The sequence below is a fragment of the Strix aluco genome, chromosome 12, assembly GCF_031877795.1.
Source record: "Strix aluco isolate bStrAlu1 chromosome 12, bStrAlu1.hap1, whole genome shotgun sequence".
In the NCBI taxonomy this organism is placed as follows: domain Eukaryota; kingdom Metazoa; phylum Chordata; class Aves; order Strigiformes; family Strigidae; genus Strix; species Strix aluco.
In genome coordinates, this window is record NC_133942.1 from 13,256,772 (window position 1) to 13,277,831 (window position 21,060).

General features: G+C 48.5%; 1 protein-coding gene across 1 annotated transcript in view; it reads right to left on the bottom strand.

The window, feature by feature from the left end:
* Nucleotides 1-4,854: 4,854 nt before the first annotated feature.
* SMAD6 (SMAD family member 6) overlaps nt 4,855-21,060 on the bottom strand; it is a 44,048-nt gene continuing 27,842 nt past the window's right edge. The window contains exon 4 of the mRNA XM_074836850.1: nt 4,855-5,756. Within this exon, the coding sequence (XP_074692951.1) occupies nt 5,215-5,756 (542 nt within the window). The 3' untranslated portion in view covers nt 4,855-5,214. The remainder of the gene's footprint in view (nt 5,757-21,060) is intronic.

Here is a 21,060-nt window from a genome sequence, read left to right on the forward strand (position 1 = left end):
AGGAGGGACACAAAGGGGTGAAGGCACCAGCATCAATCTCACTCCCCAGCATAGCTCTGCAGTCACCCCACACCCAGTTTCTTGGGAAACTGAGCTTCGAAACCAACCAGCGCAAACAGGTAGCAGTAGATTCACCACCAGCTCCACTCAAATTCGACAGTTCAAACCCCCAAAACACAGCAGCAGTTTCACACAGCCCCATCCCTGCAGCTTGCTCCCTCCACAGGGCCATTTACCTGGATGAGACATTTGATTTTTGGTCATGGTGTTTGTCAGAAAAAGAACCCCACACCACTCTGGCTCCCAAGGCTCATTTCACACCCTCGGAGGCACCGGGAGAGCAGCAGCTCCAACCATGCGGCTGCTTCATCCTCTGACTCAGGACCATGCTAAAGCTCTTCCTCCACTTCAATCCCACCCGCTGGCTTGAAGACAGACACAGCTACAACACCGGAGCAGGCAGAAAGCCTGAGCCTATGGGTCCCACTGAAGTTTTGGGCAGTGCAAATACACATACAAGCACTTCAGCAACTCTGCTGCTCTTGTTAAAAACTTTAATTTGCATCCCAAAGAGCTGGAGATGTTCCATTACTTACAAAGACCACGAAGTTGAGAAGCATCACACCCCAAGACAGCCCTCCAGCTCCATCCTCTGTACCAGCAGTGATTTTTTTTATCTTTTTCCTCACTAGTCCACACATGCTGGGCAATATTCAGCTTTTAATTATGCTTTGAACAAGTCTCCTGCACTTTAACTGCAGAGATAAAATCCTGAGAAAGAGGATTGTGGTCTAAAGACTAACAGACCCTTGTAGAACTGGGGGGAAAACCTGTGCCACAAGGGATCTTAGCTTCTCTTTAAGAAGAGCTGAATGTGGTTTCTTTTAAGATTAATTTCTTTTCCATTCTGGCTAGGAAAAGGTATTTCTCAGTCATAGTAGCAAATGAGCATCAAGGACAGGGGTGACAACAGTCTTCTCAGAGGAGGAGCAGCAGCCTCTATGACCTACCAGCAGCTTATTGCACAGACAGTTTTAAAATGCAGTATTACTCAAGAGGATCTTGTCAAATAAACACACTCCACAGATCAAAGCCCATAAGGGGTCAGGTCCAATACTAGAAGAACTACTAATACAGGAGTTCCATGTGAGTAGACTTTGGGTCTATTTAGCACAGGGAAGCCAGAAACAGACTGTGCAGCCCTCAAGCTCCTGGTTGCACCTGTAACACCCTGAGAAACCAGCTGATGCCTATGTCAATGCTTTGGCACTCACAGATAAATGTGTCCAGCAAGTTTCGCTGCCTGAGTAACACCTTAGGACATCTCCATGTCCCACCACCTCCGCAGATGATCCATAAAGCAGCCAGCATGAGTCAGACTCATCTTAGGCTCTTCTGCAGGATCAAGACTTTACTCCTCCTTGACAAGGAAATTTGAGGGCTGTGGTGTGGGGAAGCTCCACCTGAGGAGTCGTCACTGCCTTGGAGGGGTGAGACTCACCAATTTAAGATCAGCTGAGGCACCAAAACCATGCAACACCCCCATCCTACAACAAAGCCACAACCTCTCTCTACAAATAACTGATGAGTGGGAGCAAACTCCAAGGTCAGTACATTGCTGAAGCCCTTTAGTGTAGGTGGAAAGGAGGGGTTTGCTCCAGGATTTGCTGTCCCTAGGTCTCCTCTGACCATGCAGGGCTGGGGGTGCTACAGGGATCCTGCTATGCTACTGAGCAGTGGCACACCCAGCTCCTCCAGCTCAGAGTTTGACCCCCTGGAGCAGCAGGATGGCTGTCCCAGCACTATTACAGGAAAAAAAACCACTTCCCTGCTGCACTGCCCAGCACATCCCTCCAAAAAAAGTACTTGGTAGTAACATAGCCACATGGCTGACCCAACCACCTTCTCAGGACAAAGCTATAGCAACTCCAGCTCTAAAGCAAGCACACAAAACCCTGCAGCACCCCAGGATCAGGACACCCACAGCAGCACCAGGAGCTCAGTCCCAGCACAGCTCAGGTGGAAACACGCCAGCACCCTCCAGCCAAGGGACTGCTTTCAGTCCTGCCCTTAAAATGGTGTAACCCCCCCATAGACCTTAAAGGAACAAGAAGAGAGAACATGCCACTTACCTCAGGTGTTAGAAGACCATGCCTGTTCCAAGCAGGAGAAGGAACCATGTTTAGAAGAGCCCAGAAGCTTGTGGCCATCTTGTTTTTATAAAGGTGGGGGCAGATGAACAAACACCAGCAGCTGTGGCTGTGAGCACATGAGAGACTCATTGGGTTGTTAGCAAAACCTAACGATGCCCAGCTGCTCCTACAAGCCCTGGCAGGGAAATAATTGTTCTTTCCCTGATATGTCCCCTCCATGCACAGCCACCCCAAGGGCTGCTCCAAGTACTAACTTATAGCCACCAAACAGCCCTGAGGTTCAAACCTAGCATGGGGGATCACATGGGGAAGGTTTCAGCTGAGCTTTGTGAGGGTCCAGCATGAAGTTCAATAGCTTTGAAGTCCTAAAGCTTCTTTAAAGGGTCTTAAGTTTGAATGATTACAGTAAGGTATTTAAGGGGAGAAATGGCATAGAAAAGAGTACTTGATGTCTTATTTCATTGCCTCACCATAAAATCCTTTTTTATTCCCTTTAAAGCCTTGTTGTCAACTGAAATAAAACTCCAGATTTATTCCTGAGGAAGTGGATGAGTAATAATAAAAAAATTAAGCACAATCAGTGGATTGCACAAGAGAAACCCCAAAGTTAACCCTCAAATTTCAACCCACAAGATTCTTGTCACTGATGCAAACCTGGAACGGAGCTGAAAGACCCCTGACCAGCCTGGCTGCACTGCAGATGCAAAGGGTTAAGTTAGGGAAAATCAATAGCACACCACAGCTTCCCTGGGCACTGGGACGAGGTCCTTGTAGTGGGTGGTATAAAAGCAAACAATAATGTCCATCCTTGGTGCTATTTTGTCCAAAATATGGAAGAAGCCAGTGGAAAATGGACAGCACTGCTGCATCTGTGTGTGCATGCAAGGAGGTGGACAGGGAGGAAGGCAGCAGCCAGCTCGGGATGTGAATGCAAAACCTTCTGGGTGGTGGTGGTGGGAAATGCCAGGAAAGAGGAGAAGAGAAAAGGGAACAGGGAGAAGCAACTCAATTTTTGGCTCGTTCTTCCCAGTTAAAACGAGAACAGTATTAACAAAAATCTCTTTAAAAAAACCCAAAACATAAAAATGGCCTCTTGACCGACTGCATGGAAGTGATACAGTGAGTGATGCAGGCGGTATGGCAGGACACACCAAATCTAAGCCAAAGGGGATTAAAAAAACCTGCAAAGCTCTTGAAAACTGGCTTTAAACGATAGTGACATGTTTTGACACCGTTCCCTGACAACAATGGCTGTAACACAAACAAAAATTAATGATGTCAAGTATTAATACCGATGCTGCATAAACTCAACCAATGTGGTCCCAATTAAATATCAAGTATGGTTATAATTTGAAAAATGACTGCGGAAATGTCATTGCAACATTCCCTGCTCGTGTCTCTCCCCGACGTCCACCCCAGGTCTGCACATTTCCCTGGCGGGACGCAGTTCCCTTCCATAGTGGGATCTGGTCCCCACCTTCCCCATCCTCGCTTGTGGCTGCTGCAGAAACACCAAGTCCAGTTGCCAAAATGCCTGACCTTGACACGTGTCAGGAGGGTTTTTTAATAGTAAGTTTATGTCCTATTTTACTCTCTGAGTTTCGAGCCACTGAGGAGGTCTCATTGCATGTTTTTCTCTGCAAATATGAGGGCTACAAAAACATCCTCTGTAATACTGAAAGCTGAGGTGCTTCTGCAGTCACTGGACTCCAGAGGCCAGGACTTTATGAAAATCAAATGTACAGGGATTTGTAAGACAACTCTAAGTCTTGGCAACACTAGTCACTGGCAATAAATAACTTCACTAACCAAGCGAAGCCAGAAAACATCCAACCTGCCCTTATGCAAGCGCATGGGTGCTACAGCGCTGACAGCAACAAAGCTCACACCGAAGTCAGCAAAGTGCCTGATTTTATCCAGGATTTCCAGAGACTAAATCAGCCGAGACAAGCTCATTTGACCAGGACTTCTGGCCGCAACTGCTCCTCAGAGCAAACATATTCTTTCAAAAGATCTCCCAAACTTCTGTATCGGTTTATTGCCTGGATGACAGACTGGCAGATCTACAGGACAAACCTGCACACAACTCATCCGACTCACCTCTGCCTTATTTCAAGTTACTGGCGAGGTTCCCGAAATTCAGGCCATGCTACAGTGTCTCCAACTGAGGATCCACCCAACCCTAAGTTGTCCAAAACCACCATTTATTTCTCAACCATCAGATATCTCTGTGAGATACTGGACTCACAGACAACCCCTGTGCAAAGCTGATAATGCAAACTGGTCCTACTGGGCAGCTTTTAGGGCCACGATCCATTCTGCTCTTCCCACCAGCACTGATTTGTACTGATAACCATTAATTTGCAGCAACGCGAACATGCACGCTCATCTTCACAATGTCCCCATCATGTTTTGTGTTATCAGAGAGATCCCAGAGCCCTGAGCAAGAACAGCTATGGGAGGTTTCCCCCTCACCTCCTCCGTTTGCTCCCTGGCTCTCAAAGTGTCCTCATTTACCCTCCTCTTGGAGACAACTGCAGCCTTCCAGCAACTCATTTATTGTTTTTCTAAGGGTCCTGGCTGAGATGGGAGACAGCAGCTGACCCTCTGGAAACTCCCCCCTGACTGCAGAGCACCTGAGCAGACACTGCTGTGGACTTCAATCGGGGGGGGAAAAAAAAAGACAATTAAACCCCCCCCCTATAATGCGAATACTTTATTATCAATGAGTGACTGGTATTAGCTTTTTGTCTGGGTATTAATAATATTTCAAAAAACCATACATCAAAATTAGGCTTTTCTCCTATTTTTGCTGTATAATTTTTCTTTTTAAAAAAAATCTGTATTGAAAGAATTATATAAGCCAAAGTGCATTTTCTGTTTTTTGTCCATATACACATTGCACCATACATAAATAATTACATTGTAAAAATGACTCCATAATTACAAGTATAATATATATTTTCATATAATATATAAAACTTTATATTAAATCTAGGTAGATGATATTTGGGATAGTCTGTGTCTTTTTTTTCTTTTTCCTTTCGTCAGAGGCCGACCGTTATCGATTGTTACTGAGTAAAATCTCCAGCCAACAAGGACACGACGTGATAAACTGTCTTGAATAACATGGTCCCCAGCCTTTGGCGAAGCTAATCCGCACACTGTTCGGGTCGTAGGGCCCGTCCGCGTAATCCAGATCGGCCGTGTGCTGCAAGAGGCAGGATTTCTCATAGTCAAACACCTTGATGGAATAGCCTGGCATCACCTTGCGCACTATCAAAGTCCTACAGTTGGGGATGTCCAGTGTTGGGGAGTTGACGAAAATGGGATGCTCGCTGCGGTTGTAAGCCCACACACCGTCCGGTTCTTTGCTAAGTAAAATCCCGTAACCGATTTTACTTCGAGTCCTTCTCACAGTCTCGCTCCTGTTTTCCAGGTTTAGCTGTCCGAGGCAGAAGCCGTTTCCTTGAGGTAGGTCATAAAAGATACTGACAGACTGTTCGTACACTGTGTAGAGGCGGCCGACGCGCGTCCGGTGCTCCCAATAGGCCACGTTGCACCAATGGCTCCTCTTCACGGCATCGGGCGACGTACTGGCATCTGTGGGGGAAAGCAGAGAAGAGTCAGGGTTTGCTGTGACTGCCTGGGAAAAGACAGGTATGGAGGATAAGCAAATGGCTCTTCCCATCCATCGGGTTTGCTCACATGGGAACTGAACTTGTGTTCAACCCAAAACCTGTGTTCAACCCAAAGCCCATCTTCAATTATGTCAAATGCCACCAACAAAGAAAGCTCAAGCAAAGGCTGGTCACCCAACAGGCCACCCACCAGCTTCCATGGTGCTCAATGCCTCTTTCTCTCTCTAATTTAATGTTCAGTCCTGTGTCCAGCAGCCAGAACCCTGGGTACTCAAGATATGTGCATCTCTACCACCAAGAGCCAGCACAGACAGTGTACCACTGCAACTCAGCCACCCCCGAGCTTGGAGGGTCCCAAGTTCCTCCAGCACCACTGCAGTGGTGTACCCCCATCTTCAAAGGGCAACTTGTGTTGAGCTGACACACAGGGGATGTCCATGAAGTGCTTGGATGACTGACCCGACAGTTATCTCTGCTCTGTAATATTCTTTGACAGCGATGCTGATGTTCCCATGGGGAACATGAAATCTGAGGAGGCATTTCGTGCCAAAGGGGAGTAGCTGCTACGAACTATACATGTCCTCCTACAAAGCCACTGGAACTCTCTCCAGAACAATGTCTCTTCTTTCTAGGAATTACATTCAAGGAAGATGGGAGGGACGCAGACTGCCAGAAAGCTGTTTAATTTATGATGCCTCCAGAAGGAAGATGGGAACTCTCAGCCCTAAAGGAGCCCTGAAGACGGAGAATTAACCTCTTGCTCAACATCATTCCTGCTCCTACCATACCAGTTAACAAGAAACCACCCTGGGATTCCAAGCAAGGAGCTCTGCTTCGAGTCAGCCCTACTTCATGCCTGGCATTAAGCTCCCTGACAATATATCACGCGCCTGCGGCCTGCTGACCCCTCTGCCTTCGTGCCATCATGTCCGATTAACTCGCACACGGGGTGATGCCATTATTTTGCTTCAGAGACCCTATTGACACACCGGATTTCAAGCGCAGCCCTACAGCCCTGTTTCTTTTCAGGCTCAAATTACCCCGGAGGGGAAGGGGCTCTCCTGGCTCTCCTCCCCATTAACGATCTTTGAATTAAGCGGCTTTGTTAGAGTTTAAGTTGAGTTGTAACTATACAAATTTAAGGGGAGGAAGATGGGGGAAAGGGGGGTAATTGGGCAAGTGGGGAGGCAGCGGGACCAGTGGGATGCCCTTTGCTGTGGGCAATGCTCATCATCTTGCACCGACCCCTTCACCCGTCACAGGTCTAAACAACCCGAAAACGCCAGATTGGCCCCTTTTTCCCCAATCATCTGTTTAAATGATTTTTAGGACCCAGCATGGCCACCAACAGCTCCTTTTTTGGTTTGATGCACATTTTATCCAGAACTGGGAAGGAAACCCCGCAGCAATCAGACACTTCAACCCCACTGGGAAAAGCAACACCACCTCCCTGCATTTACGGCAATCCTCCATGGAGGAGCAAGCCAACAGCTTTATGCCCCCTAATACTGGAGGTGATGAAGGCATGGGGAAAGCCCTGCTGAACACAACTGGGCGAGATGTGCCCCTTAAATTCAGAGTTAGTGGCTCTGCACAGCCGGAAAATGGGTGAAGACCCTTGGTCAGAGCAACAGCAGCATCCTGGAGCTCTGTGAGTCAAACTTGGGTTTCTTTGCCCCAATGAGCAGGTCCTGTCCCCCAGCCACAGGCCTTGTAGCAAGGTGGGACACTTCACCATGCCCCAGTGGCACCAATGGGTCTTTGTGTCTCCGTGCTTCTGAGCCATCCTCAGTGGAAACCACTCAAGAGTCACTTTGTAATAAGCTCATCCTAATGTTGCACTCTGCTAACGACAAAAATCAGAAAAAACAAAGGGTTTTCCCCATTCTTACTGTATAGCCAATAACTGTATTTCCTTTGCCATCTGAAATGACCCTCCTGGATTGTCAGGAGTTAAATGAACAGCCCAACTTGCTCTGAAAGGGCAATGAATTCATCGGGAAGTGCATGACGGGTATGTTGTACCCAAGCACATCATTAAATACTGACAACTGGACTTGACTCTTCCTGAAGTATCTCATGATGCCCTGCAAAGCACCAGCCATGTGAATGTGAAGTTTTAGGGAAGGAAGAGAAGATTCAAATGTAATTCTGGGTTAGGAACACCCCCAGCTCCCTAGTGCCAATACGATGCACTAAGATCTCCACCAAGAACAGAAACTTTGATGAAATTCGTGATAAAAACTTTTGGAACCTCTCTGCAGTATTTCTGCAGTAGCTGCAAAAATGATGTTAACCAAGTTTATGGCATTAACACAGATCTGACCCAAACAATCTTATCTAATTGAACATTAGTGAAGCAAGACCATCCTTAGCTACATCTGTACAAACCCCTGAAATCAACAGCTTGGCACGGATGAAAACGTTTTGACCTTCTCTGATAACTTTCATTGGTCTACCACCATGCAGATGGCCAGTGCATTCTGCTCTTTAAAATGCACTATGGCAAATAGTTCCAGATTTTCTTTTAAGAGGTGAAACAAGATGTAGTTCATAAATGACACAACACCTGCAGGTACATCTTCCACAGCATCCAGTTTCCACAGTGATCTTTCCTCTGGGACATCAGGCAGCTCAGATGCCCCCAGTGCCTTTCCAAAACTCTTCTCAAGCACTAAATTTTGCTGTTGTCCCACTCGAGTGATGCTGGAGGGCTACAGACAAGCTCAGAGCTTTTCATCTGCCAGGCCCAGAGGCTGGTAGCAATTACTGAGCTCTGCATCTGTTTAACCTCCCAACCTCCACAAAGCCCCGCATGCCCATTAGGTAAGTTGGTTTTGTTATTACATTTTTTAGAAACTACCACTCAGCCCCCGAATTTCCCTTACAGACTAAGAATGAGACAACTTCAAAACTCAAGTTTCCTCATCAGCTGAATTAATTAGGGGAACAGTCAGCAATAAATATTTAAATAGGTGTTTCCCATGGTTTATTGCAAACTAACATACCTAGTTGGGGAAAGCAAAGCAGGGGAAAACCGGTGTCTGTTCTACAAGAACATCTCGCTGTAGGTGCCACCACCCCTGGTGCCATCTCTGCTTTCCAGGAACTGGCAAGTATTTTGGCAAAATCATAAATCTACACACATGCTGAAAACAGGGGAAGGTTTTTTTACACCTCCTGCTTTCACGCATCTGAAATGATAGCCTTACTAAAATCACTTCCACGCAATTTATGGCGTGAGCTTCAGTCCATCCGTACACGCACAGATCTCAGGGGGTGAATCTCTCCCTGTCAATGTGCTTCTCATCTCTGTCACCCCATGACAGCTCCTACCTGGCAGTGACAGCTCTGCCAGCTCAAAGCACTCCTGGAGACGTCCTGTGCTTCTTCAAATGGGCAAGGACTTGAGTTTTAGGTAATTGCACATCAAGCAGCTAAAAGCTTCCTTCCCACCCATTTTCCCTGGCTGGGGGTGAAGAAAGGCTTTAAAAAACATGCACCAGCTGCAAAAGCAACCTGCCCGTGGCCCGCAGGCAATTAAAACACCCCAAAAGGAGACAGTTAATAGGCTCATCTGAAAAGCCTCTCTGCCTCTGGAAAGCTTTTGGCAGGGTTCCTCTTCTCCCCCAGCCCCATCCATTGCTGCCCTTGCCGCCTGCCCCACTCTCCGTGCAGCGGTGGGTTCCTTTGCCTTCTTTTATCTCCCAGGGCACTCAACCAAATCCTGAAAAGATGAACTCATCTCGCAGCCCTGACATAAAGCAAGCACTTTAGCAAGCCCCTAATACAAGGGGGCCTGTGCTGTGTCTTATCCCCTGCCAAGTATTAGTTTCGCCTCCAGCTATTAGCCGCTACCACTCAGCAGACAGCAGGGGCGGCCGGCAGAAAGGCATGTCCTCTGCCTTTTAAATAAATATTCCATTTTTTCCTCCTCTTTTTCCACGCTGCCCTTTACGCACAGACAAGAAAATCAGCTTTTTTTTTTTTTTTTTTTTTCCTTTCTGCTGGAACAGAGGCAGGCTTGTTAGCTTTCTTTTTGAAGAAAGAAAAATATTTTAGTCCTGCAGTGCCTCCCTCGATGGTATATGACGCATTTTTAACAACTATCATTGTAGGCAGCTACAACTTCTAACAGCTACATTTAGGCTGGCGTCAGGGCTATCTCTTCCATCAAAGCCACCTTTATCGATCAGATGGACGGGCTGAAACTCTGGCTCTTGTTTACTTGTTCCTCCGAGTCGCCGTTTCCTCCACTGCAGCAACGCCTCGCAGCAGACACATCCAAAAGGAAATTCAAACAATTTAAGATAAAAAAACAAGATAGGAAGCAAGACGGAGAATCAAAACCAGAACTTAATGGGAAAAGAGTCTTGCACGGCTCAGGCAAAAGGAATCTGGGTACAGGAATAAAAACCTCACAGCGCTAGCAGCACTGCTGCTTTCACTCCCTGCAGAGTGTGGAGGTAAAGAAAATAACTTGAAGTTTTAGATTATTTGTGATTTGACAGTGCTTTATGCCAGTAAAGTTCAAAGCAGTGCATTAAAAGAGAAAAGAAAGATGCTTTTTTCCAAAACAAAATGCTGCACAGTCCCACTGCTTGATGCTGCACTTAAAAGCAGGATGGAAAACATGGGCAGATCACAAAACACATGAAATATCTCCGATTCATGCTTTGGCTCTTCCAAAGCCACCAAACCTCTTCTCAGCAGGTCAAATGGCCCCCACAATACATGGCTGCAAGTAAGATCTTGCTGCCTAAGGAAACGGGGGTGGGAAGGGAAGTTTGCTGCAGTGCTTTGAGGAACATTCCCATTTTTGCACAGACTCCTGAGGAAACAGTCGCAAGTGGCACCGTGTTTCCACACAGACCCCCCGTGAGCAATGAGTGATGCCAGCCCCTGCTTCCCCACCTAACCCCAAACCACGCTCACAGCTTTTCAAAACACATTTAAGAGGTGCCCACAGCGAAGATGATGCATGTTAAAAAAAAAAAAAAAAAAAATCACTGCACTCTCCAAATGTGACAGGGACTCCAATGCCCATCTGGGCACCTGAAGAAATGAAGTGGGATAGTTAAAACTGTCCCCACGACTCAGCCCACGGCCCATTTTCATGTCCCACCCTCCCATACTCCTGTGTCACAGGGCAGCCTAATGCTCCTCTGGCCACAGAGCTCAGTTACATCCCTTCTCAAAGGCCAGTGTCCTTCCATTCAGTTTTATTCCACTTTAGACTCTTTGCTCAGTCTTTTTTCTCCCCTCTGCCCTAGCACAGACGCACGCTTCTACTACCCAACACACAGGAGCATGGAAGCAGGATGGTTACAGCCATACACAGGCCACTGTGAACAAGGTCCAGATAAAAAGCCCAGCACAAAGAACACGCAAATCTTTTAACAGTTCACCAGGGAGCCATTTCTTAAAATAATCCCCCATTAATACCCTTAGAAACAAACTCCAGTGTAAGGAAGGGGTTAAAACTTTCCACAGCAGAAATGGAATTTTTATGGCCCTGCAAAAAGAAAAAAATTAATTGTCAATCTTCCCCAGCAAAGCTCTCAACCATTTTCGTTAAGCCAATACACTTAAAATACCTCTGCCTTACAAGTTTCAGCTGGAATGCATCACTGCACCCCTCCAGGAGCCCCCACACTGCAACCAGCACCATGGCATCTACCTCCAGCACAAGACCCTGCCTGTTGGGGTCGGGGAGAAGCTGAGCATTGTCCCCAGCATGGGGGTCCCCCATGCAGATGCCCTGGGGACACAGGGCCACAAACTGGCCACCATTTGTCTGTCCATCCTCACTGGGAGCAGTGAGGTGGGACTTTGAAGGCACCTTCCCACCCTTGGAGGAGCCGCAGGAGTTTGTGAGGCACATCTTGGCCAGCAGCTGCTCTGCCAGCCCATGGCAGTGCTCCAACGTTGGCTCAACCATATATATTTAAGGCAACATCCCAAGCCCACCAGCAAATGAATGCTGGATGCTGGGCAGGAGCTGGGCTGTCATCCTGCAGTGGCCCTGGAGGACACCAGAGGAGCGCAGGCAGCAGGAGGTTCTCCATGCTGTCCCTCGCAGTGAAAGTCAGGGGAAGTCCTGATGAGGACAAGGACAGTTTAGTCCCCTTTTCTAATCCCTTCTTGGTTTCTCCAATGAAGCAAGAAGGTGCGTATTTCCAGCAGGACAATGGGCTCGTGCAAGGAGATGACAACTGGGTGCAAGCAGGAAGCTGGACAGCCCTAGGCTTCTTCCTGGACCTTTTCCTTAAGGCCCAGAATCAAGTGAGGATCCTTTAATGTCCCAGCTTTCACCACGACAAACTTACTCCCTGATTCAGAGAGGCCCTGGAAAGCTGTCACCAGCTCCCCAGACGATGACCAAGGTCAGCCATAGGGACAGGAGTCTAGACCTTCCCCATGCTGCAGAGCATCAAACTCTCTCCCAGACTTCTGTTTTGTTCTGCTGAGAGAGACCTAAAGATTGAGTCCAGCTCATACCTCAATTCTAAAACAAGAGTATGATTTCTATTACGATTAATCTGGTGTCACCACTGTTGTGGCGGGGTCCCAACTCCTCCAACCCCAGCACGGCTCCTGGCACGCTCCTCACGTTGGATGTGGCTGTCGTGCAGCCATGGAGACCAGTTCAGATCCAGCAAAAACCAGCACCAAAGACAGCCCAAAAGAGCCCTTGCTCCCACCATACCCACCACGGAGGACGCATCTTCCTCCCCTTCCTCCTCCAGCCCTTACCTTGGAGCAGAGCTCTGGTGCTCTCCAGCCTCCTCTGCGAGATGATTTAATTTGTTAACCCACTAGATGATTAACTCAGAAGAACACTTGCGCTGGGTTAATTAATTAAATTAGTTCAAAAAAGGGTCTGACGAGCAACAGAGATGGTGGAAGAGGCGCGTGGAGAGGCCTGGGGGGGAAAGGGGGACATTTCCATGGCAGCCCAAGAAACAAAAGCAACACAGGGCAGGAGCCAATGCCAAGAATTAGGATGAAAACAATTTTCTCTGCATAAAAGAAAGCACTCTGCAAAATCATCAGCTCATGCTAATTTTTTCATATCCTTCAAAGAAAAACACATGCCATGTTTAGTTCTGCCCGGAAATTTGTAAGTCATCATCAGTTAGCTTATTTTCAAGCTAAATTCAAGAAGTTTGTTTCTAATGTACCTTCTCTGGCCATTAAATGCTCAGTCCAGAACATTATTTTAAGGTATTTTAGCAGGTTTTTTCTTCCAGCTCCCCTGCATGGTTTACAAAGGTCTTTTCAGCCAAGGGTGAAAAGTCCTAGAAAGTAAGAAAACTGGAAAAGCCCAACTCAGGTATTTTTCACTTGACATTTTTATGCATTACTTCTAAAGGCCAATGTTTTTAGAGATTTAGGTGATTTTTTTTTTTTTTTGAGTCAAACAGTCTCCATATAATCTCAGCTTCCCTTGCTCACAGCTTTCACAGGCACATTCATCGCTTTTAAGCTCCTGGGCTGTGCATGTAACCGCTTTATACCTAGCATGTAAAAGTTAACACAACAATGTAAATACATCTTCAAAAGGAGCCCAAAACGTAATCACCTACGTTGGCTGCCAATTATGAAAGCACCAGACCTGTCATCAACCAGAATTTGGCTGAGACTTCTCCACTGTTGGAAAACAGCCCTGGGTAAATTCAAGCCCAGCAAAATCCCAGGGTCGTGCTTGGCACCTCCGTGAGCCTCCGTAGCATCCCTACTGCCTGGCCGTGGGTGCCCCCACCAGCCAAAAAAATGGGGAGAGAAACGAACTGGAGAAAGATATGGGGGATAAGGGAGGGGGAAAGTCTCCACTAACTGATTTTCTGTCAAATTGGGAGGTTTGCTGAAAATGGTCTGAGCATCATCTAGTTGGGCTTGGCTTTTTTCTCTGCCTCCCACTGCCAGCTGGGCAAGGCACCGACTACACTTGGAGGGGAGAAGGCTCATTTCCCCAAATGCCCTCTGCAGGGCAGGACTGCGAGGGTGGGGGATGCTGGGACAAAAAAAATGGGGAAAAAAAATAATCCCATTTCTTCATTTTTAGGTTGAGAACTTGCACATTTTCAGCTCCTCCAAACAACTGTGTATGCAACCCCTTTTTTTTTTTTTTTTTCTCAGAGCCTGAAAAACGCTGAGAATCCGGGAGAAATCACCCCATAAATCACCCGATGGCAGATTTCCCTTTTAGCAGCCGCTGCAAGGTCCAACGCTCCCTTCCCTGTGCCGCTCCCGCCTGGCACCGTGCCAGCCCTCGCTATTAATTAATCCGGGGGCCGCCTCCTGCAATCCTGGCTACGCCAACCGCATCCGACTTGGGCTGGGCTGGTGGGCAGAAGTTAGGCCGGCCAAATCCCGCGGGACCTCCTGAGCTCTCCTCTGCCTTTCGAAGCCGTTTCGGCTTTGCAGAGCAATTTTTTAGGTGCTCTTAGAAATCCCGATCGCTGCCCTCGGGGAGGGAAATAAATCTGCTCAGTGACCAGAGCTGAGGCAAATCGGAGCATCCCGCGGCGGAGCAGAGACTCTGGAAAATGGTATAAATAAATAATAATAGTTTTCACTCAGAGAAGTTTCGGCTGAGCGCTTCAAAGCATTTTAAAAGCAGAAACTAATTAGTAGGTCCCTCTGAAGAGAAACAGGAATAACACCACTTTCCGCCTCCATCATGCCTCTCGGGCAGAGCACGTTGGGTGCCAGACTCGGCTCCCGGCTGAGCCTGGGAATCACCGTACTGGAGGGTGATGGTCCAGAGGTGGGAGGCTCAGTGTGTAACTGAACCAAAGCCCTGCCCGGTTCACACCAGCATTAAATGAAGGGGTTTCTGCAGGAGTGGAGGGGACACTGAGGTGATGGAGCTGTTTGGGGAAGCCAGATGCTGAGCTGGTGAGGATGTCACCGAGGCAGCTGCAGAGGTGCCCCTGAAGATGCTCGAGCCTCCCCACTCACCGCTGAGAGAGTTGGAGCATCGCTGGTGGTAGCAGGACCACTAACCCAGCACAGGACACCTGACACTGACACCTCCTCTGGAGAAAAGCAGCGGATAAAAAAAAAGGCGGCCTTTTTTTTCCCTCCAGTTGTTAGATAAACCAAGGGCACTGAGCTCCTCCGAACAAAGGCAGCTGTCCTGCAAAGGGCACACAGCCAGGCAGCAAACCATCACCTACTCACACCACTCTCAGCACAGCCCCAGCCCCAAATTACAGCTCAGCTCCCTCTGGTAACAACCAAATTTGCCGTTTCCAGAAGGCAAATGCTCAGCAGTTCCCCTACACAAGGCCTCCTTCAGATGTCTTAGGCTGGTCGTGCAAAACCTGCTCCCCAAAACACCACCAAAGCTGGAAACTTTGGGCTGTAGAGCTTGCACAGGACATGGGAAACGAAGCAGGCTGTGACTGCAGCAGCTTTGCCGCGCCCTTCTATTTTTACTAACCAGAAAATGAGCGGAGATGCTTCCCTGGGAGGAAAATCAAAGCAATACCAAATAAAACGTCACCGTCGGATATATTTTGAGAGCCTGCAATTGCGCTCCAGCCGGAGCCGTTCCCTCTGGAGCGAGAGCGAAGCCAGCCTCGCCCCGCTATCACACCTCTGTCGGATTTGCGCCTGAGAACAAGCCGCGGGGTATTCAGAGCAGAGGCAGATGATGTGAGAAGCAGCGAGCAGGCTGAAAAAACCCAAGGCCACCCTGATTTCTCTGAAGCAAGGACGCCACGTAGCCACAAGCAGCATCCTCGAGAGAAGACCAAGGCACTGAAGGCAGATGTCTGTCGGCTCAATGCCAATACAACTGCAAGTATCAAGGACTGCGAAAGCTTTAGGGAACTATTGCCAACCTGGAAAACAAGCTGTGATGGAGGAGTGCTGGGCCGGGGAGGCTCCCCCGGGGGCCACAAGCAGGAGCCCATTGAATGTTTTTCTCCCCTATGGGCTGGGAATAAGCTGCTTTGCTCCTCCCTGGCCAGCTGGGTGCAGAGTCTGGCACTGGGCAGCCACAAGACCCCAGCCTGGGACCTCTGGGAGAAGAAAAATCTTGGGCTTTCATCCCAAATCCCTGCTGGTGCCCGGACTGGCTGTGAGTCCCCCATCCCAACCCATCCTCTGACCCCCAAAAGGGCTCTGGCTGATGCCTCCCCTCGCCTGATAACTCTCCCCCAGCATCCTTAAAAAAGGTGCTTTTTTTTTTTTTCAGCAGGGTATCAGTGCCCTCACATATATGGGAAGCAGACAGGGGTTGAGAGTGAAATGGAAATTCAGGCTTTGTTCTCACTGGCCAAAGCCCAAGATCCTTCTCCTGATAAAGCTCTCCCCGAGACTTGCTGTCTGAGCAAGCGCCACAAGACAGGGAGCCACGGCTCCATGTCACGCCGCCTGCGGTTGCTTCAAGTCCTCACTCGTGGTGGATTTGCCAAAGTTTTACAGGGAATTAAAGGATTTTGGGTGCCAGCGTGGCCTTTGCAAGGAAACAATCCCTCTGGTGTGCAAGCCAATTTGGTCACGCTGAAACGATAAACCTGTATGGGGAAGTCTTAGGGCTTGTATCTGTTGGAGAGGAATTCAAAGCAATGGGGATGGAGTCTGTGAGCAGTCGTGGGGAGAGCCCAGAGGCAGAGGCAGGTCTCGGGTCCTGCAGTGCTGGAAAGGAGCACAGGGACGGCTCCTGCCCTCCTGCTCTCACACTCACGCACGTCTGCATGGCCGCAGCCGGGCCAGGAGGAACGTGCAGAGGGATGCGTCCATGCGTGCGCACCCACACACGCCAGATTTTCCAATAGCTAGTTCATGTATTTATGTGTAAACATTTTCTGGGTCTATTCCAGCCCTTACTCCAAGCAAGCAGCTCGCTCCACTGACAACCGCTCATGGCCAGCATCCATGGGCTCTTACTCCCACTTAAAGCAAAGACTAAACAATGACTTAAGCATCTCAGGATTTAAGCCCCATAGTTGGTCCCTCAAATTCACAGTCGAAGCAGTGAGGATGCTGCTCTGGCCGTTTCTCCTTTGCAGGAGGACCTACACCACCAGGAACACAGTGGATAATAACGCTTGCGCCATTTGGGTGCCATGGTGGATGCACCGGGAGGGGTCTTCCGGCCCTTTTTCTGTAAAAAAACACAAACTGGCAACCCAGAGGAGCGGATATGGTACAGTGCATGCATTTCTGCTAGCCTGGGAGAAGGTGAGCCCCAAGGGCCAAACACACATTGTCGTGTTTTTATATTCCCTGGAATGGCGCTGTGAACCTATTAAAGTGCGGATGAACAGCAAGAAAATTTGTGCAAGGGATAAGCAGGGGATGGGGGATGAAAACCGATGTATTTGCATGAAATCCACAGCATTCATAAACATCACTGCAACATGGCAAGGCAGCAATGTGTGGCCTCTGAAAGTCCCCGAAAGCACCTTCACAGTCATCTCCCAGATGACAAAATTCCTAACCCTGTATTTGCCCACGGAGAGTGGAGGTGACTCATGCTAATTACCCTCCTTGGCCAAGACAGGCTTGTTTTCATTTTTAAAAACCACAGTTTCTTTTAAAAAAGGGGGGGGGGGGGGGATAGAAAAATACCAAAATACACACAGAACTCTGTGGGATACATCCTGTCCTGCCGCACTAATATGAATCCCAGACACCCCGACACTCCGGCTTCACTCGGGATGTACAAAGAGAAAGGGATTAATGAGTTATAGCAGGGACCCAGCCAGAGACACGGCAGAGACACTGCCAGCATTAGCTCTGGGTCTCCTGATTTCCAGTAACGCTCATTCTATATAACCCAGCTAAAATAATTTGTGGGTGTATGAGCAGAGCTCAAGCAGGGTCTTTGTTCAGATTAAAAACCCTCCCATCTTTCCTGGGCAAGCTCTCATCTTTCTCAGAGGGCAGCTGAAATTTAAAGCTAAAAATAACCTTTTCAGGACACCAACCTATGCCAGGTTCATGGTTGCAACTCCCCCACAAGACGATTCAGGGGGGGAATGCACAGACCGCAGTTATAAACTCTGTAAATTAAGTACACCAAAGTAAACGACCTTCCCATTGAGAGGAAAATGGGAAGGAGAGCAGGTCGGGCTCTTTGTAAATCAAGGACAGGGAGATTAACGGAGCATGTGAACGCTTCGTTATGGCTAATGAGTTCAAGACTGCACACCCATCAACACAGCCCAGCACTGAAAGAGAAATACCAAATTCTTCCCCTCCCCTCAAGAGAAATTGATTTTAAAAGATAAAGTAAGGCATACTGGGGGGAAATACGCCTGGTATTATACACGAAAAAGCAGCCTGTCAGCAACCTAAACCAGACCCATTTCTCTTCTCCATTCTCTCTCTATATATGTAATCTATATAAAGTATTCACATGGATGCAAAGAGCTACCCTGCACAAAACCTGAAGAATAACTGAGCGTAAAATCAGGGTCAGATATTTTGCAGAAATACAATCACAAAGCTCCAATGAGCAAGACAGTTCCCACTCTGGACAACTTTTGCTCATTATTGCAACATTTCTGACTATTTCCGATGGGGCTGCAGATGATGTGAAAGCCTCATCATTCAACCCTGGTATTTGCAAGGTACAAACAAACCAATGCTATCGACGTTATAAACTCTGTCAAGTTCCTGCACTAGAATCCTTAAATTGTTAAAAATAGGAAAGAAACTGCACAGTTCACATATTTTATAAAGCTGGGTTAAATCAACATCTGCAAAAAATATCCCTGTTAAACGAAATAGCAGGATTTCATTAAGTAAATTGCAAGTTGGCAAAAATTCTGAAAGAAAGGGAAAAAGCCACAGCCAGCCCTGTAATTTAAACCTTATTTTAACTGTGACAGCACGACTGCGAGAGGCTGCATTTCCAAATGAAAAAATAAAATAAATCTAAAAAAAAGTACCTGTTCTCCCGTTCTCCACCTCAGCACACCACAGTGTCTGCAGTCATTACGCTAATGAGCCTTTCCCAGGAAGATAAAGAGGGAGCAGGATCCACTCCTGGCCCCGCATCCTCTGTAATGGACCCACCAAACCTGCAAAATCCAGGATTTTCCACCACGGAAGCACCTGGATGCCCACACAGCAGTGGGCAGTGATGGGTGGCAGTGTCTGTGGAGCCCTGGGAGCCACGCGGGCTTGGGTACACCCCTGGGGGTCTGCAGCCCGTGGTTCCAAGCCAGCATCGAGCAAGCCCTTTGCCCAGAGGCCAAGCAGCCGAAAACTAGGATGAGACGGCTGTGGGTCTGAGAAACAGCTCAGTCCAGGTGACACTTCATCACTTTATATTTTAAACACATCCTGCTCCCCTGCACAAGACCAGGAGCCAGCCCGAGGCCGGCGTCTGGGGAAGGGCTGGTGGCACCTACCCCCATCCCACGTGGTCCTGCACGGGTGCCCATTGGGTCTGGGTGCTGCGGGGAAAGGGACAGGGACTGCCTGGCTGGGTGGGCTCCCGCTGCAGGAACACCCTGGAGGGCACCCATCCTCTGGAGTCACCTCCTCCACCCAGCACTGGGCACTTGGGGGCCAAGTATTAGCTCCAGAATTATAGTAATTACAATTTCCCACCCAAAAGCTCCACTGTCCCAGGGAAATCCCCTGGAAGCAGCACTCTGGGATCAGTAAAATCTCTCGTCCGGCACATACTGAATCTGTTTGCTTTGAAAATCATTGCAAAACCTCAAAACAAAACCTAAAAACAACCATTCCAATATGCAAACTTGGAGCTGAAGAGGAGACCTTTAACAAAAAGACCAATTATTTGCTTACAACGTTTTGGCTTTGCTATTTTTCCTGGCACTTACGACACCGGAGTTATTTTGAAGGGCTGTTTGCTTCATGAGGAGCCGAGAAAACAGCGATCCTATTTCCTCTCTGATCTAAACATCCGTTTGCCGTGCGAGCGGGAGGAAAAAAAGACCAAAACAAAAAAAACCCCGTGCATCTCAGGAAGAGCAAAGAAAGGGGCAGTGGGTGCCAGGGGGAGGAGAGCAGGCAGGCACCCACCCCGCTGCTCCCCACTCAGCAAGTTTTTCCATTGCCATCCAAGGGGGCATCCATCCTTTGCCGGCCCTAAATGAAAGGGAATGGCTGTCCTGAGGGGTCTGGGCTGCTCTCCTCGAAGCAGACCAAGCAGAGGACCCCTGGCTGGACCCTCACATCTTCCTTAAGACATCCAGGAAGGCAAAGGCTGCCCAGCTCATCCTCACCAGCGGCTACAGGCTCCTACAGCGGGACTGAGCACCTCCTGAGGCTGCAAAACAGGCAGTTGCACAGCCTCGTGCTGGATGAAGCAAGAAATAAAAGCTGCACAGGCACCTTGCAGGCACGCTAGAGATACAGCATCGCTGGAGCCTTGCAAAATCGAATTTGGGAGCAAAAGAAAGGTGGTTGTCCTGGGGTCAGTGCAAGGCAAAGCAGTCAAAGCCCTGCCTGTTGCCAAAGCTCCCCCCAAGTCATGTCCAGCAGTGTGGCACGAGTCATCTCAGCACCCAGCAGCGAGTGGGATGCTGCAGGGGGCATGACTGGATAATCAGAGTAATTGCAAGGGGAGGGTGAAAGTGCTGGAGATGTTCATGCCGCCCCAAAACCCACCGTGCAACGACTGCCCGTGTTTTGGACACCGCACATGTCAGAAAGAGCATCCATGTCAAACCAGCCATCTACGGACCATAACATCAGCACCACCTGAACCCCCAAACCTCGCGACAGGAGCCCCCCAAAGCTGCAAGTCAGTAATCAAACCCTGCACGGAGACGAGACCTCATGCGTGCGATTGCTGTGCCTTCAGCCAGGTGCCTCCTGCCAGGGCTCAGCAGCTGTGGCCATCGTGCCTCCCTCTTTGGGGACACAGACGTGTCACCCCCAGGACCTGTGCTGTCCTTGCCAGCATCTCCTCCCAGCCACATTTTCTACTCTTCGGTGAGCAAAGGGCCAGCTCACTGTCATGTTCCTAAATTTCCTGGCTTTTGAGGATACAAGCCAGGTCATTAACATTATTTATAGGTTCCTGTGTATGAGTTTCCATTTGTTTGTCTGCTTAAAAACAGTTAGGTGAAAAAAAGAAATTCCTGGAGGTCAGAGAGTTAAAAAAAACCCCATGTCCATGGTCTGATGGACCTAGAGGATCAGCAACTCCTTCAGAGACATAACTGTTTCCTTAAATGCTTGTTGTGTAAATATTTAAGCTACTTTATAAAATTTTTACAATGTACTTAGGAAGCATAAATCTCCCCATCAGAGCACGGCAGGCC